Source organism: Mixophyes fleayi, chromosome 3, assembly GCF_038048845.1.
Source record: "Mixophyes fleayi isolate aMixFle1 chromosome 3, aMixFle1.hap1, whole genome shotgun sequence".
NCBI classification, from domain to species: domain Eukaryota; kingdom Metazoa; phylum Chordata; class Amphibia; order Anura; family Limnodynastidae; genus Mixophyes; species Mixophyes fleayi.
This window is the reverse complement of record NC_134404.1, coordinates 192139841-192159077: the sequence shown is the minus strand read 5'-3', so window position 1 is coordinate 192159077 and position 19237 is coordinate 192139841. Positions and strand designations below refer to the sequence as shown.

Sequence of the window (19237 nt, the reverse complement as noted above, 5' to 3'; positions counted from 1 at the left end):
AGCGCTTCATCTTTTTTTCTTTTAAAAATGCTTTTTTAAATTTATTTTACAAAGCATTTTCTAATTCATTTCAATCAACAATGAATTTCAATGGACTTTCTGTGGCCATTGAAATGTATTGTCCATTCAAATGAATGGGAAATAACACTGGTGTGCAGGCAAACCTGTGAGATGGTATGGTGATTGTTGTTTATTTTGGGAAAAAAAGTGGAGATTTGCATGGCAATTTGCCTTTACTTGATTAGGTGAAATGCAAATCTCCATGTAACTAAGTAGATTTGATTAATACGCCCATTTATAGTTCTCCATTATAGACTGTATGATGCCAGTTGTACTGCTTTCTAATACATTGTACTGTCTTACAATACCAGATATTGGTTTATATATGATACTACTATGTTAGCATGGAGAAGTAGAAATTTGTCAGTGATTATATAGATCATTTTCAAATAGGGGAGCGACAGATGATCCCCATTTTTTGTTTTCATTTTTCCTAATGTACTGCTAGTTTTGAGCCTCATTTATGTTTTAAATAAGTCTTGAGAGTTAGAGGCCATCTTTATTAGATGTGTAAAAATGTAACATTTTAAAGTTTGTATTACTTTGGTATTTGTGTCCATAATATTGCACTTTAAGCTCATTGAAGCTCAGTTAAACATGTCGCCCTGCAACATCCAGACAAGAATGTCCCAATTTGTCCAGGTCCTCCCAACAGGAGCAAAATTTTACACCCCACATTTACCACCAGTGGATACATTGACACAGAAATAAGTTCATGATGTCACAAAATGGTATGTGTGCTGTCTGGGCACAGTTTTGTAACTTTATAAATAAGCCTTAGTGTCTTTTTAACTTCTTGACCTAGGTTTGATACTTCAATTATCATATGAGGCAAGTGTTCTAGCATGAATAATGCATTTTCCAGTTGTGTCATAGATGTATTATTGCCAATGTCATCTGAAGCATTGTAATGATTAATTTGATCTGTTGTAACACTGAAGCTCTTAACATGGATGAATGTGCAGTATATAAAGTCTGAACTATAACACAGACTTGTTATTAAGCCCTTATTAATGAGTGTGTGGATTTGAAGCTGAAATGCAGCAGATGCTTTAATGTGGGCAGTTGGTGACATCTACTGGTATGTTGTATACAGTATTACTCCTAGAAAAGTGTTCATTTCATTTTGCTTGAGTTTACAGTGATAGTCTAGTAATTGCGCCACAACTATCGCTTTGACCAAATAAACCCCTAGAGAGCCATATAAAAATATTATTATTATTAATAATAATTATTATTATTATTATTATTATTACTATTTACTTTTAAGGGGCCACAACATTTGCAGCCTCATACAGGGGAAATCATAGCCCTAGAGAACCAATAGGCAAAGTATAGGAGCACAAGGAGCAGAAATGCAAAAATAATGGGAAATTGACTCAAAAACTATTTATAAGATATAATTGGTAAGGTACTTAACAAACAGGTTTTGCAAAAAGGCAGGATAGAACCAGGTAGGAGCAGTATAGAAGACAGGAGAGAAAGGTGTAATGTTTTCAGTCCTCTTCTACTGAAACAAATTTGATAATAGGAACTTACAAATAATAAATTAACAATGATAGACATCAATATGTATCATTAGCTGCCTTTACCAATACATTTGTAAGACAAGCATTTTCACCTGTTGTATGCAAGCAGTGATGGCAATCATTATTTGTGTTGAAGGAATATTCAGTCACTTCATTGTCTCTGTTATCATTGATTTCTATATTCTCAATAATATTAATTTACCTCACAAAATGGCTGCTGCCTACATCGTGTTAGACATGAGTTGGTGTACCTGGATTGTAAAGAATTCATAGGTTGCATTCTTGTTAATATTGGTTTAGTCCACAATGTACGGATAGTTCAGTCCACAAAATGGCTGACTACAATATGCACGACTGCCAAAATGTAAAAATATTTTTTACTGACAATTTTATTTAAAAAAAAAAAGGTCAACCTCTAATTTTAACTTAATAATTATGTAATATTACAATGTATTACAAATTAAGTTAGGTACAAATTATGTATAATAGGTAGATGGCCTCAAAATACTAAGGTCTAAACCATGTGTATAGTTTGTGTGGGGGTGCTGAGAGTGGGTCGGGGGGAGCTAGTACAAAGTGCCAGGGCATGGGGGCCCTGGCTTACCTGTGTAGTGGGAGGAGCCACCAAACAGGTGTGACCACATCCCCTTCAGGGACTATCGCAGGGTCCCCAATAATTTGCTGTACTGGGGTCCGAAATTCCTCTTGACAACCCTGAGTGTGTCTGATCTATATATCTACCATACTATTTATGAATTACCCTACACAAATATTATATTAGGGAATTAATTGTTTCCCTTTTCATGTATTTGAGCTTACTCCAGACTCTGGTAATTTTTCATATTTCCCTTTTTAACCTATTATTTTAATATATATTAATAAACTTTGTTCTTATGTGTGGTGTCAAATTATTGATTTTCCTATCCACTTCTAGACTCACATGAATTGACACAGAGGGTCCCTTCTCTTTATTTAATTTAGTAGTCATTTTTTAGGTGTGCCTTTCGAAAACATAGTACTTCTCTCTCTCCATTTATAACCCTGAGTTTGTGTCATGGGTAATGTAGTAGTATCAGTAGGATGACATATTTTTATTTTTTGAAGTATGTTTTTTTTCTTTTACTTATGGATATATTTGACATATTTTATCAACCATCAGTAACCATGGCACTGTGTGTAGGCGACAGGTGCATTTAAAGTCAAGGGTATTAACCACAAGGGTTATGAGAAAAAAGAGAGCTTGCATGATTATTTGGCCTTTTTTTCTGAAAACACAGATTTATTTATGTGTTTCACTGCACTACTCAATTTTTCACTTACATTATTATGTCTGTTTGTGAGATAAGACATTCCTTTAGCCTGACATGTGGATCATTATCCAAACTAAGTGTTTTCTTCATGTCTACATATCAGGGTCACTGTGGGTAGAAACAAGCATTTGAAGAAATGAGAATATTCTTGAAACTGAGAATTAGATGTTATTGCACCATCTATTTAGATAAATTATAATTAAATAGAAACAAAAAGGTAAGCACATTTACAGTCTCTACACAAGAGTCTTTAAAACACAAAAAAGGACAGAGTCACAATTTTACCTTTACAATTTTTATAATTTTTTATACTTTTTATTAAAAATAATTTTACATTATTAAACATAATTGTAGTACTGCATACAGTACTTCGCTAAAAAGCATTTCACAACATATCTTTTTATTATGAATCACAGAGACATGTTCTTAAGCTTCATTTATTTTACACTTTCCTAAAGGATAATGGAAGTTTTGATACATAAACTACTAGCTTATACAATTAGGCCATATACACCCATTATGTATACATACAAAAGGACAATTTAAGGACATATACATCTAGTAAAACTAGCAAAAAAGATTTCTCTACACAGAATAAATTTCAAATTGGGTGTAAGTAATATCTAAGGTCTTTAAAACATGCAGATGGCGTGTCATGGTTTAATTATATGAAGAGTAGATTTTTTTTCCACAAGAGCGATGATTATTCTTTAATATTTTTTTCAAGTGTGTCTTAATCACTTGTAGCTAAGGATTGATTGACTGCCTGTTAATAAACATTAGCTTGTATACTGCCACTTGCTGATGACTGGTTTATGTGTGCTGTTGTCCTCAGACTGAAGAAGTCCTGAAGATTGATGGAGGGCCATGCTATTCAAACAGCAGGCGTTGCTGAGACAGAAGCTCTTTGTGCTAGGCAGTCTTGCTGTTGGAAGTCTCCTATATCTAGTTGCCAGAGTTGGGAGCTTGGATAGGTAAGTGCCATAAAAATAAATACAGATTTGATCTTAATTGATGTTACTTGTATAAAATATATATAAACCAAAATTAAGCATGCTGTATCCAATATTACAAAAAAGGAGAGAATTAAATATAAAATAAATTTTATACATTTGAATACTTGAATGCAATTTTGTATTGCAATCCTAATAATTACCATTTTTTTAAAATTTAATTTTGCCTAATAATTCACACTGTTATAACAATCTCTGATATATTAACGTCTGTGTGCTAAGCATTATTACTATGCAACAACATGTAATTCAGGCAGCTCCCTGCCTATAACTGTTAAGGACCTGTGCTATATTTATGTATGTGAGAATTTACAAGTAGGCAAGTAATGTAATTTGTAGCTAGCATTATGTCCAACAGTGTTGAGCAGCTAATCAGATCAGTATTCCTATTAAACACAGCTTCAGGGACTGAGAGTTATAATGTTAATTACATAGGAGTGTCTGAAGCTGCCAAGATATTGATAGTCTTGAAAGCTGTGTACTGTTTTCTTGGCACTGTTAACGGGTCAAACACTCAGTGAAAACTGTTTTGATTTTACGGTGGGGATGTTACAGACATTTTGAACAGACTATTTATCATAAGAACCTCAAGTCGCCGGATTCTTTTTTTTTTTTAACTTAATAGATTTCATTGAACACGTTTGCAGATCATTTAAAAAAAAAAACAATAATAACAAATATTAAGGTATAACAGAAAAAGGAAAAGGGATGACTGCATACAGGGAAGAATTTGAGAGAGGAGACAATATAGTAAGTGTAATATTCACCTCACTGAGAAGACAAAATGAATGGGTTTTTTAACTCTGCTTATCACAGTGACAACTGAATTGTTATCTCTGCGATTTACTAAAAAAAACCATTGCTGAACGCAACTGAGCAATACTAGGGTTAACGTACCACTTCACTGGGCCAGTCTGTGCGGATGTGAGCTAGCCTGCTTGGACAAATGTGGGATTTCAGTTCCACTAATGAGGATATGAATTAGTATGAATGAGTATAGAATTAATTCTAAAGTAAAACAAATATTATAAACATTAATGGATTTTAAAAAAAATCTTTATTCCAGGAAGCAATAGTTGCTAAATAGGCAGGGTTATCATTGATGATGATATCACCAGCAGGAACCCTTTCTTGTATTGGGCGAAGCAAAATAAAGGGCATATCCATAGGGCTCTTTGCACTTTGATTAATTGGTCACTTCGTTTTCCATTATACTGGCTCATACTGCACTGTTGCATTATATTTCTTTATTTCTTCTGTAGAAGAGACAGTATTTTTTTACAGCCCAATTTATGAAATAAGATGTAGTGCATGGCATCTTATGTAAGATTACAAACTGTTCTATCAAAGGCATGAATCCTTGTGTTAATATTCTATACTGCAGGGCTGCAGAGCAATACATAGATAAGAGTGCATGCATAATTAAAAGGCAATGCAATTTAGCCCCTTCCAGTGTTTCATTATACCTGTTGGCATCTACATGTCTGCTGCATTATTCTCCTTTTTTCACTCTTGTGTATTTTTTGTTTTGTATTTTGCAGTATTGATAACAAATCTTAGTCACCAGGTGAAATTGAATTGCAAATTGCAGTTTTATTTTAAATATCAGGGGCTACAAGTTTCATATGTTTGTGAGGCTACTGGTTATAAATTGTAGATTTCTCAACTGTCCATAGCAATACAAATGTAATCATTATCCCAAGAGAGACACAGTGCTCAGAGTAATCTTGGAACACTTTTGCACTGAAATACAGGATAAAGTAAGACCGAGTATGGAATATATGGATTGAGAAATAACCCATTTCCATTGGGGATTAGTAACATTTATGTACATTTAAGTATATGATCAAGTCAGTTAGGGTTTATTTTACACATGTATCCTTAATTGCTTTTTATTCCCTCGCAAATCTAATGGCATTGTACATCTCACTCGCTCTCTCTTATTTGCCCCCAAATTATACTTGTCTAAATGGGTATATATTTTGTCCAAGTTAAACATTTAATGTATTGCTGTAAGGTCATGTAGTTCTATCTCTGTATATTTCTGTTTTGTGGTATTCTCAGCTCTGTAAAGTAAATGGTCCTTTACATTGATTGCACAGGAGCCTGGATTCAGTTTGGGATTCAGACAAACTCTTATTTTAGGTTTTTAGATTTGAGAAGATTTGTGTTTGAATGTTTCCACCACCTGAATCCAAATCTTGATTTCCCTGCTATGTTACTTCACAGAGCAGAGAGTTATCTATTCTCAACCTAATGGACAGATTCAATTAGCCGCGATGTTCGGAGGAACATCACGGCTGCGCATTTTTACCGTTTATATGTTAAAAACTAACTCTCACTTTTGTTCACGTCTCTATGGGGTGCGAGCAAAAGTGAGCAGAAATTTTACTAAAAAAAAACGCCACATAGTGTCTCGCGGCTGTTCCAAGACACTATGCAACGCATTTTTTTTGTAATTGTAAATAAGATTTAGGGTCCCTTTCAACAAAAATAATTTTTCCATTGTACCATGAAAATGTCAATCAACTGAATGCAATTGCACCTTTTTCGCCAATCCTTTAGTAATAGTATCTGTGACGAAATGTAGTATATCTAATGACTGATTGTTATTTTCTGTTGGATTTATGTATAACAATGAGAATATTTTATGTAACTTTTCAAAGTGTACTTTGTTAACTGACTTGAGTCTGACCTAGGCAAGTATCAATGGCCTTGTGAAAGTAGCCAGGCCCAGAGACAGATAAAATCTATGAATAGTTTGTGTATGCAGAGGAGTTAGACTTAGCCAAGCCGAACAAGCAGAGGTGAGAACTCAAGTCTTGTGAAATGTCAGGTCTCAGGACATCCATAATTTACTTTGAAAGCCTTGTTTTATTTTGGGTATCCATCTAACTTAGGTGAAAATAAAATTCCTAAGGTGTGGGGTAAAGAGCCAACAAGAAATGGCTTAAAAATCCCTTCTCTCAGTAGTACAGTGTTCATTTCTTTGAGTGAGTCTATCAAGACTGAAATGTGCCATTCTTCTCAATGTGTACTCCTCACACGCCAATTTCTGAAATTGTAAGTAGAGACTCTGGTTTTTATTTCCTATTTTATTTTCTGAAACTCTTTTGTGCAATTTATTGCACAAATTAGTCTGTTAATTACCTTTTTGTAAATTAAAGCCTTGGAAATATTTTTCAGATTAAAAATATTTTAATCTAGTTTATTCTCTGTGAGTCTTTGTGAATTCATGAAGCCCAGGGAGGTTCATGGTACATGTGTATATGATTTAAGTGTGAAACATTAATAAGTGGTTATGGTGAACGTAAGGACACTATAATAAATCCTTCATGGTGGCAGAAAAGGTATATTCAGTGACTAAGGTGACGCCAGTCACGGCCAGCTGTCCAGATTGCTGTATCTGGGGCAAGCTGGGGTGTTCGTGACAAACTGGTTGGCTGCTTGGTGGGATTGATAATATTTTACTTTTTATCATAAGAACTTAAGTGAATTAGTGGTGTATGATTCTAGAGACAACATCCTAATTGACTGGAGAATACACTCAAAGCTTACAAAATTTTAAAAGACATAATATGCAAATTGTTCCTGTTTCCCTCCCTTCTTGTTTCTTTTCTATTTTTTATTTGGTGGATCCAGGACGACCACTGACTATAAGCATTTGAAAAAGGATGATCTTTTGACTTTGTCTGTCGACAGAGGAATTGGCGACCACGGCACGAAACAGAGAGCAAATGATTGAAGCGCTCATGGATGCTGACCAGAAGCTAAGTGCCGGAGGAGGCCAGGGAGAAAGCATCTATGCTTCAGGAGAGAAGTTAACACTGGACATTACCACAAATACCTCTGTTCAATCAAGTGAGGAGTCTATCCTAGACAGTTAGCTTCATACTGCACTCAAACAGCTGATGGATGCTGACCCTGCAACCTCACTGCAGCTGATCCAGCAACTTCAAGAGACTGACGAGTGCCGCGCTGCTACAGACCGGGAGGCTGCCGAACGCCGCACAGACAGGGAAGCTGCAGAGAGACAAGCCACTGCAGACAGGGAGGTGGCAGAGCAACAAGCTGAATGCGAACACCAGCTGGTACTCGCCAGGCTCAGCAGCCCGTCGTCGGACCGAGGTCCGGGTAGGAAAAAACCCAGGCACAACCTATTCCTTGTGTTGGAAAAAGACGGCGACCTCGATGCATTCCTGAGGGGATTTGAAAGGACTTGCCATCAGTTTAAACTGGATTCCAATGAGTGGGCCAGCTATTTAACCCCTGGACTAAGAGGGAAAGCTTTGGAAGCGTTTGCAGACCTTTTCCGGGAACTGGATGGCGATTACGTAGCAATTAAGCAGCTGCTTGCGTTGTCTTAGGGTCACGATCCACAACCCATTCCCTCACCTCAGCTGGGCACAGTGTGAGGAACTGTTCCTACAGAATAAGATCCTTTAGCTTATCATAGTCCAGTACTTGCAATTCCTCAATCCATTGATGCATCATGGATGATAATTGCGCTAACAGTCTGGCATAAGTATCAGAGGGACTGCGTCTTGAGTCTTGGAACTTCCGCCTGTAAGCCTCAGGAGTTATGTTGAAACGAAGTAACAAGGCTTTCTTAATTGCTACGTAATCGCTGTCCAGTTCTTCTTCGTTATGGGAGCCCTGGTAAATGTGTACTTGTCAGCCGACAAATACATAGTTACCAGGGCTCCAATAACGAAAAAGAGTTGGGGAGCACCAGGGCAAACTACGTGGAAAGAATGGCAATCTGGAGGATCACCCCTGAGTTCCCTGTCAAACAAACCAGCTGTTGCTGCACCTTTTGGGGGGGGCGGGGGGAAAATGTGTTTTGGCAACTGGCCGCAGGTGTTGTATATGTGATGAAGTAGGGCACATCAGTGTCAATTGCCCCAAAAAGAAGAAAACAACTCCTTTTCCTGTGTGCGGTCCAGCAAGAATGCCAGTCCCGGCCGTCCAGGACCCCAAGAACGCCCCAGAGACATACTGAAAGCAGATGAGGTAGGACACCAAGTCGCACTTGGGTTGTTAGACTCTGGCGCAGACCTGACTCTTGTACATCCAGCACTAGTGAGCCCAGAGAACATTATTCCCGGGAAGACTATTGCTGTGCGTGGAGTGGGGGGGCTACATTCTGCAGTTGTCCTAGCCAGAGTGTATCTAGATTGGGGATCTGGAAGAGGAATACGAGACGTTGGAGTACTGGACAATCTGCCTGCCATGGTACTGTTTGGGACTGATTTGGGAAGGATGCACGTTGCTTATATAAATGAAAGTGATATCATTTCTAATACACTGGTGCAAACTAACCTTAATCTTTCCCAGGAGAACTCTGCTGACCAGCATAAGCTAAGTGCAAAAATATGTAATGAAATTTCATGTGCTGCTGAGAATAATCATGCAGATTTGCAGGTACCTGTGATGCAGAGGGAGGGCTAATTTGTCAATGTGTTTGATGATAATGCTCTTGTTGAAGAGACTAACCCTTTAAATCCTCTAGGTTGTGAATTTGATCAGGGCAAAGTGTGTGAGATTGTGTCTAAATGTGATACCATGTCTGCTAATGATTTAGGTAAGCAGGTCAGTTTACATGTACCCAATTCTGAAGGTGTCCCAAAATGTGACAATGTATCAAATTTATTAGCAATAGTGACCTGGAGAGGAGCACAGAGGAGCTGTGCATTAACCCCGCAAAGTGTGTAGGTAAGTACACTAGAAAGTAATCCCCTTCCACCCCCCTCCCTAACTGTAGGAGCCGCAGATTCAGGCAGTGATTTGAATGAGCTACCTCCCAGGGCCATCTTTCCCATTGGGCACGCTAGGCAGCTGCCTGGGGGCCCCTCGGGCAAGAGGTCCCCTTAGACAGGGCTCTGAAGTAAGCTCTGATAAAAACAAAACAAAAAAACGTACCTTTTTGCAATCACGCGGTGGTGATCCGGCTCCCTTCCTGTTCCCCTCCTCCATGCTGCACTCACACTGAATGTCAAGCGTGACGTCATCCCGTCTGGCATTTTCGGTGATGAATGCAGCACAAAGGAGCCACGACGTGACAGAGAAGCAAGCGAGGAACAAAAAGGACAGAAAAGAAGAAAAAAGAGAAGAAGGCGATAGAAAGGTAAGTGAAGGGGGACAAACAGAAGAATAATGGAGAGCACAGGCACAGTTTCTAAAACCGGGGCAGGGTGGGAGACCAGAGGCGCATGATGAAGGGGCAAATAGGAGAATAATGGAGGGCATGGCACAGTATCTGATACTGGGGGGGAGACCATAGGCGAATGATGAAGGGGGCAAATAGAAGAATAATGGAGGGCACTACACAGTATCTGATACAGTGGCATGGGTGTAGGACCAGAAGGTGCATGATGAAGGGGGCAAATAGAAGAATAATGGAGGGCATGACACAGTATCTGAGAAACAGATAATGGCGCTGGGGAGAACGTGGTAAGTATCTACAAAAACCATAAAAATTACATATACATAAAATATGAAATATAAAATACAATTTAATATAACACAATCACTACTTCAAACAGAATATCCCCAGAGGGAATACATAAAAAAAGCTGGTATAAAAGAGAGTATACTCCTTAGAGACTCAGTTGGAGGAACATGGATAAACCTGAACTGACACCGTGCTGAATCTTATATATGATCACACAGACATAACTGTAGGGCTCAAAAATTCTGATGCCCAATCAGAAAGATATTAATGAACGTTTCCAATAAGTCAATCAGACCTCCAGAATTGATCAAATAATAAAAAACCAACAGCGAGGAGTGTCCAAGTATGTTGATAAAGAATCTTCCGTCTGGGCAACGCTGAACTTCAGAGAGAATCCTCACTATTTACAAATAGACCTTACCCACATCTAAGGTAAGATAAAACCTCCGTGGGATGTGGATAATAAGAGCGGTGCAGTGAGAATGCACAGAATATGTCCGTTAGATGGTAAAATATAGGCAGTAGTACTCACTGTTCTTGCCGCGACGTGTATCCAACAAGTCTCTATACAGTTCATGTAGGTGCACCTACTATATCAGTTGTCCGGGAACGGCTGCAGTAAACAACGTTCCTCCTCCTCTTTCAGTTCCTTTCTCCACAATGCATATAGGAGAGGTCTAGAGTCTCAAAGAGTATCCCAGATGACTGGTAGCTGACGCGTTTCGTCCCTAGGGCGGGACTTTTTCAAAGCTCAGTAGGCACGGTATCTGACACATGGACAGGGGGAGGGGGGGCGACCAGAAGCATGATGAAGGGGACAAATAGGAAAATAATACAGGGCACAGTATCTGATACAGGGGCGGGGTGGGGAGAACAAAGGCAGGAGAAAAAAATTTCACTCTTTGTGAAGAACCTGAAATGCTCTGTGATTCATGTGATCATTTCGCTTTCTGTAATGTGATAGAGATATGTGAGGGTGAGAAGCAGATAGGTGCCAGTGTTAACTCTTGCAATTATGTTGATTTATGCGTAGAACCAGCTGTAATTGGGGCTAATTTGGAAACCCCTAATAATAGTGAGATGTGTAATGGTGCGAATGTCACACATGGTACTGTGGTAGAATCTAAACCTGTCTTTCCACTGACCCCTTGTCATGAGGTAGGGACAGGCGACAATGTTCCTGCAACTGTGTTATAATCTGCTGAGAGTACCCCTGTTTCTACCAAGGTACCAGGATATGACAGGGAAAATGTAGGTTCCATTGTACATGAAATGTGTAAGCGAGGATGTGACAGGGTCGTAGTATACCTGAAATGTGTAAACTTTCTGAATTGTCAGTGTTCACATGCCAGCAAGCCGTACAGGCCAAGTCCTCAGAATTAAACCCTGAAGGGGGATGCCAGAAGGTAACACTGACCCTGAATCAGTCTCTCTAACTCCCTTCCTCCATTTCCTGCAATGATAGAGGTATCTGATGACAATATGGTAAATTGTGTTGTTGTGCAATCTAACCCCCCTTTACAGACCCCCTGTCCTGAGATAAGGGAAGCTTGTGTATTTGCTGTGTGTAGCCTGCATAAGAGCGATCAGGAATCTGATCCCTTAGTGGATTTAGCAGCTGTTGCTAGAGGGGGGGGGGTCCCTAGCAGATGCTCACTGCAGTGTAGAGCTGCCTGATGATCAATTAGAGCAGCTCCCTGACACACTATGGCCTTATCAGTCTCATTTCACAGGGAAACCTGGAAAAAAACACTTAGTCACACATCATGTAAACACAGGCAACCAGAACCCCTCAGACAGCCAGCATATCCTACTTCCCTATAATTGCTTCGAGCCATTAAAAGGGAGATAGATGAGATGCTGCAGCTATGGGTAATTCAAAAGTCTCGCAGTTCTTGGGCTGCCCCGGTGGTACTGGTCCCAAAGAAATGTGGGGGCAGCCGGTTCTGTGTAGACTATAGTAGGTTGAATGATGCCACAGTGCTTGATGCTTATCCTATGCCAAGGATATTTTTAAATGATAAAATATATACGTACACAAAGCGTTCACTTCCTCACACAGAGGTATTTCTTAAATCTCTACTTGAGTAGGAAAAATTTATTTTTTCTTTTTAAAGCAGAAAACTTTTTTAAATAGTTCTGCCAGATTCTTTGAACCTGGAATCCAAACTCACAAAAACACTTCCACAGTGCAATATATGCCACATATAACAATGAAGACCCAAAAGTCCCTCCAGAGACACACTCCCCTTTTTTCCCACCGTGGACTGTAAAAATGGAAACTTTTTCACCAGTGTTCTTTAAACTCCCATAAGAATTATGTTTACAACATGTTTGATGACAAAAAGACGTCAATCAATAGCCCCTCATCACTTCATGGATACTCTTCCATCTAGTGGCTCCACCAATCCACAACATAGAAATAGGGAAGAATCTGGTGCATTACCTTTTATTATTTGAAATAAAATATCCACACTAAAACATAATTAAAAACTTGTATAATAATTGAACTCGTACTGGATACTATGATCCTTCCTTCAGTCCCCGTGTTCCACGAGTAGTTCAGCCGGATCAAACCAAAACCAACGCGTTTCGACTCTAAACACATGAGTCTTTGTCAAGGCTAATATTCCAATTTCTTTTGCCGGCTTTCATACTCCATCCGTCCTTCATCTCCCTTTCTGTGGAAACGAGGCTTGGGAGTTCTCCACTGCGTTACTTCCTGTTTCCAACCAAAAGTTTCAATAAAGTTATCACGATACACATAACAAAAAGGAGGCTTGAATAAGATGTCTGCAACGGTATCCATATTTGACAATACATTCAACTTTATCAATATGACAAAATTAACACTATGTGCCAAATCGGAAATGGCCCAATTTTTTCAATATAACATATACAGTGATTACATGGAGATCTAACATTTCATCAAATGAACATGATGTATATGAAACACAAACTTAAAATAAGAAATAAAAATAAAATATTATACGAACACATAAAACATTATTAAAACATTAAAAATCATTGCACTATATTCTTTCTTGATTGGAGCTCAAATTCAGGCAAAAGAAAGAGACAATAATGAACAAATATTATCTTATCTCTAATTGTAAACATATACCCTCACATCTTTCAATGAAAGCCTATTTAAACATCATCATAAACCACAAATGAGGTGACATTTTCTTCTAAAAGAGGCTAAATGCCCTCTAAAAAGACTAAACAAATCTCTTGACCTTGAACAACTTGTTACATGAACCACTTTAATTCAAATTCCAAATTCAATCCCCTAGGGGCTAAAGTCTTTAACAAAAAAATCCATCTTATCTCCGCTCTAGAGAGAGCCTACAATGTCTTTATTCTTCCAACTATTTTCTACTGTCTGAATTCCCCAGAAATGTTTAATGTAGACTGGATTGCAAGTATGGACTTCTTTAAAGTGATTAGATAATGAATGTTTTTCCAACCCTTTTCTTATATTATACACATGTTCCCTTAGTCTGATTTTTAAAGGGTGTGTAGTTCTGCCTACATAAAATTTACCACAAACGCATTCTATTACATATACCACATTGCTAGTATGGCTTAAGATTATAGCCATTGATCTGAAGATGTGTGGTCTTGCTCATATTTGACTTTCATATTTAACAAGCCATGCAAGTTCCATATCTGTGGAAACCCACTGTCCTAATGGATTTCCTCAAAACCTCAGGCAGGATGCTCCTTACCGATTTATCTTTCAAGTTGGGAGCCTTCCTATAAATAAAGACAGGTTTATCAGGAATGAGACACCCTATAATACTATCCTTTTTCAAAATCTCCCAATACTTCTTAAAAATCTTCTCTACATTCTTAAACCCCTTACTATACTGGGATATGAAGGCCCAGTCAAATCTCTTGATTTGTGTATCATTATGTTGCCTCTTAGTAAATACCAGTTCCTTTCTATCTATCTGCCTTGTTTATTCTTATGCTTCATCTTATAAATTCCTTCCATATCCGTTCAAAATGAAATCAGATTTCATACTGCGAACTTGTTCAGTGAATACCTGTTCCTCCATACAATTCCGCTTTATTCTCTTCATCTGTCCAAAAGGTATAATATCTCACCATAGGTGATGATGGTTGCTGTCATAGGGAATATAACTAATTTATATCCGTTGGATTTCTAAATGTCCTAGTTTGTAAACCATTGTCATTAATATACACTGTAATATCCAAAAAGTTGACATTTACCATGCTATGTTCAAAAGTAAGTTTAATATGACAAATATTTTTATTTTAATGTAAACAAAATTTCTGAAGGTGTTCTTCACTCTCTCTCCAGATGAAAAAAAATGTCATCTATGTACCAGTATGAGGCCACCAGGCTCGCCCCGAAGCCATGCCCCTCCCACACCCATGACTCCTCCCATTGGGACATGAAAATATTGGCATAGCTTGGGGCGAACCTGGTGTCCATAGCTGTATCCATACATTGCGAATAGTATTGCCCCTGGAACCTAAAATAACTATGTGTGAGAATAAAATTAATACCCTCCACGAGAAAATTCTTTAAACCCTCTCAATAGGTAGTGGTAACCAAACTTTTTGTCACAGCCTGTATACATAGATCATGCCAAATAACTGTATAAAGGAATTTAACATCCGCGGTTACTAAAATTAATTCAGAATCCCGAACAATGGTGGACAATTTTTCCCAAAAACTCTTCGTATCACGCAAATACGATTTGAATTCTGTGCTGACGGTTGTAAATAATGATCAATGACCCCTGATAAATTAACAGTTACCGAACCTGTGCCAGAAATAATTGGCCTCCCAGGGAGAGCAGTTTTATTTTTATGGATCTTGGGTAATGTATATATCACTGGGATTCTTGGATACGGAATGATGATAAACTCTGCCGTGTTTCTATCCAAGATCCCATCAACTACATATCTAGTAATAAGGGTCTTAAGAATCTTAGCGATATTATCTGTAGAATCATACCTTAATTTCTTATATGTATCTCCTTCCCCCAATTGTCCCATTATTTCTTCCACATAATAATCCAAATCCATTATAACCACCCCACCCCCCTTATCGGCTGGTTTAATGACTATTTGCCTATTCTCTTCTAGACTTTTGAGGGCCTTTCTCTCTCTCATCGTCAAATTATGGAACTTTTTCTTATTCCTTTTATTTCTGTGTGAGAAAGTGATCGCTTTGTGTACGTATATATTTTATTGTTTAAAAATTCGTCTTTAAGGGGTAGTGGGCCCCTTTTATACGGACGAGGCTTCTCATTGAGTGAAGCGCCATCCCAAATTGTTTATTTATATTTCTATGCCTAGGATAGATGAACTACTAGATCAGCTTGCCCAGGCATGCTACATCACTATCCTGGATATCAGTAGAGGGTACTGGCAGATCCCATTGTCATCCGAGGCAGATGAGAGGTCTGCATTTATTATCCTGTTTGGGCTGTTGGAGTTTTTGGTCATGCCCTTTGGAATGAAAAATGCCCCTGTGTAATTCCAGCGCCTAATCAATGACCTGTTAGAGGGCCAGGAGGGACATGCAGGTGCCTACCTGGATGACATTGTGGTGTTCAGCCAGATCTGGGAAGAGCACCTGATCCATCTGAATAGTGTGTTAGGCCAAATTACTGAGGCAGGTCTGACTATCAAGCCAGAGAAGTGCCAGCTTGGCATGTGTGCAGTGCAGTATTTGGGGCACATTGTAGGGATAGGTACCCTCCACCCAGAGACAGGCAAGGTAGAGGCTATCACGGCATGGACAACCTCTACCAAGAAAAAAATAAATATATATATATATATATATATACACACACACACACACACACACACACATATATATATATATATATATATATATATATATATATATATATATATATATACTAAGTTTGATTGACCAGTACTTGAAAACAATTGTATGTGTGTAAGGAGATTGAATGATCAGAATTAAGCAATCTCTTTTCTGTGCATGCATCCTATATAAAATGTATTAAATATAGATTATTCACTGTTTGTGCAAATAATTCAAAAGGTCATTTTGTAAAATATTTTTGAGTGGGTAACTTACCTTAACTTAAATGTCAGGATATCTTTGTTTACTCAGATAGTTGCCCACTGGATCCTGACGTATTTCTGGGATAATGAATATCTGTATTATTTATCTAACTTAAATCCCTAGACACTTCAATCAAGAAATAAATGGCCCAGTTAGCAAGATCATATGCTTTACAGCAGAGTTTTAACTGTTTACCAATTTACACTAAAAAAAGAAAAAAAAAAGCCTGTCAATGAGAACACAGTATTTCAGTTGCAAAAGAGTGTAGCGCAGTATATCGCTAATAGATAATGTAAGATACATTATCATGGGCGTTCTCTGTCAGTAAAAGTTGAAATTGTATAACTAATACAAGACAGTACTACACCTGTTTATTACTTCGCACGTGTGAATACACAACCCTTTACATGGAAATGGATATTTGTAATGTTGGGAGCTATGTAATAAGGCTTATTTAATAAAATGATGCCAATGCACAAATATGCACATAGCAAGTTAGACTTATGAAAATTAATATTTGATGTTTGCTATGTGTTATATTGTATACGTTTAAGTGGTTTTCAACAGAGCCGTAACTAGGGCTGTGCGACAGGGGCGACCGCCCATGGCGCAACGTTGAAGGGGGGCGCAATTTAGGAATATTTTAGGTACATTTGGTTAAAATTGAGGACTAGGGGGGCGGCATTTGTCTTTCTCGCTCCAGGCTCTGGTTTTCAAGCATGTGAAGGATACAGACAAACATATAGAAAGTCTGACAGTAGCCAAATAAAAATTATAACTACAATTGCTGGGCTACATGGTTGGATAACCTTGTGCAATCACTCACGTAAGACCACAAGTGAAAATCGGAAAAGTATGCCAGGGCCCTAAGCATCCAACACTCCCTTGCACTGTTGGGAACAATTGAAGCAGCCAGTGATTGCTTATGCATATCACACAGGAGTATGACATGTGTAGCCAGAATCATAAGGAACTAGTAGTTAAAATGTTCCCAGCAGGAAGGAAGCATGTGATAATATGCATTTAACTACATTGATTAACAAATCTCTATGTAAAGGGAATTTTTTCTTTGTTTTGCTGTTTTTTACATGATTTAGTGGTGTCTTTAATTCTATTTCATTTACTTTTATTACAGACTGCCACCCATTTGTCCAATCGAAAGTCGATTCAGTCCACATAGTCAGGATGCAATCACTCTCCGTGCTATGCAGTATAAGAGAGGACTCTTACATGAGTTTCGTAAAGGAAATACAACTAAAGAGCAAATCCTTCTCCACAATTTGGTCCAGCAGCTACCAAAGGCAATTATCATTGGTGTAAGAAAAGGAGGAACTAGAGCTTTACTTGAAATGCTAAATCTTCATCCTGCTGTAGTGAAGGCCTCTCAAGAAATTCATTTTTTCGATAATGATGAGAACTACGCAAAGGGTATTGAGTGGTACAGAAAAAAGATGCCGTTCTCCCACCCACACCAGATCACCATAGAGAAAAGCCCTGCATATTTTATTACAGATGAGGTTCCTGAAAGAATATACAAAATGAACTCCTCCATAAAACTTCTCATCATTGTTAGGGAGCCAACAACAAGAGCCATTTCTGACTACACACAGGTGTTGGAGGGCAAGGAAAGGAAGAACAAGACCTACTACAAGTTTGAAAAAATGGCTATGGATTCTAACAGCTGTGAGGTGAACACTAAGTACAAGGCAGTGCGGACCAGTATCTACACCAAGCATTTGGAGAGGTGGCTGAAGTATTTTCCCATTGAACAATTTCACATTGTGGATGGGGATCGGTTGATCACAGAACCACTGCCAGAACTGCAACTGGTGGAAAAATTTCTCAATCTGCCACCTAGGATAAGTCAATACAACCTATACTTTAATGCCACCAGGGGGTTCTATTGCTTGCGATTTAATATCGTCTTTAACAAGTGCCTGGCAGGTAGCAAGGGGCGCATACATCCTGAGGTCGACCCTTCAGTTATTACCAAATTGCACAAATTCTTTCATCCTTTCAATCAGAAGTTTTACCAGATCACTGGGAGGACATTTAACTGGCCCTAAGTACTATTGTCTACAACACTATGTGTTGCACAATGCTTTCAGTAAAGTCTGTAATAGGACAATTATGCACTTTTCATGGACACTTTTATTAGGGTACATTTTGCTTAATTTCTTGAATAAATGTAATTTATGTATGTGACCAAATATTTAAAGGGAACAATTTCTACTGAGAAGAAACAAAAAAAATACTCTTCCCATAAAAAGTAAATATTAATCTCACAATAATAAAATGTCACTTTTAATTTATAGCTGCTTAACACTTTTTAAGAAAATTGATGGCACTGCTGCACACAGGAGAGATGTTTACTGCAGTATTACTAAAATACACCCACACCTGGCTCTAGAAAAGTTATATGAGTAATCATACTGATATTATGTTACTGGTAAGGGGCACTTGGCTCCAGAGAGATAGAATGGACCTGTGTGAAGGTAGCCATTTTGTGTGCGTAATCTGTATTAAGGAAATTGGACACTGTCAATTGAGTAGGAAAGTGTAACATGTTTGTTTCCCATTCAAGTACTTTTTATCAGGCATATAATATCAGTAGGTAACAGGTCCACCTTAATGAAAATCTAAGTGCAAAGTAAAATAATTGTAGTAGATATCCTAGGAGTTAGTACAATTTATCAGTGTGTCCAGAACATAAACATGTAGTCTAAATGATGTGGCCCTCAGATCTAGGTGTGTTTTGCCCTTGGTGATCCTATTATACATTCTAACATGTA

General features: G+C 38.1%; 1 protein-coding gene across 2 annotated transcripts in view; it reads left to right on the top strand.

Annotated features, from left to right (window-relative positions):
- Nucleotides 1–19024, top strand: part of HS3ST5 (heparan sulfate-glucosamine 3-sulfotransferase 5) — a 245783-nt gene extending 226759 nt beyond the window's left edge. For both annotated transcript variants that reach the window (XM_075202944.1, XM_075202945.1), the window contains 2 exons: nucleotides 3735–3873; nucleotides 17581–19024. In XM_075202944.1, the coding sequence (XP_075059045.1) occupies nucleotides 3767–3873; nucleotides 17581–18511 (1038 nt within the window). In that variant the 5' untranslated portion in view covers nucleotides 3735–3766 and the 3' untranslated portion in view covers nucleotides 18512–19024. The remainder of the gene's footprint in view (nucleotides 1–3734; nucleotides 3874–17580) is intronic.
- Nucleotides 19025–19237: the final 213 nt, after the last annotated feature.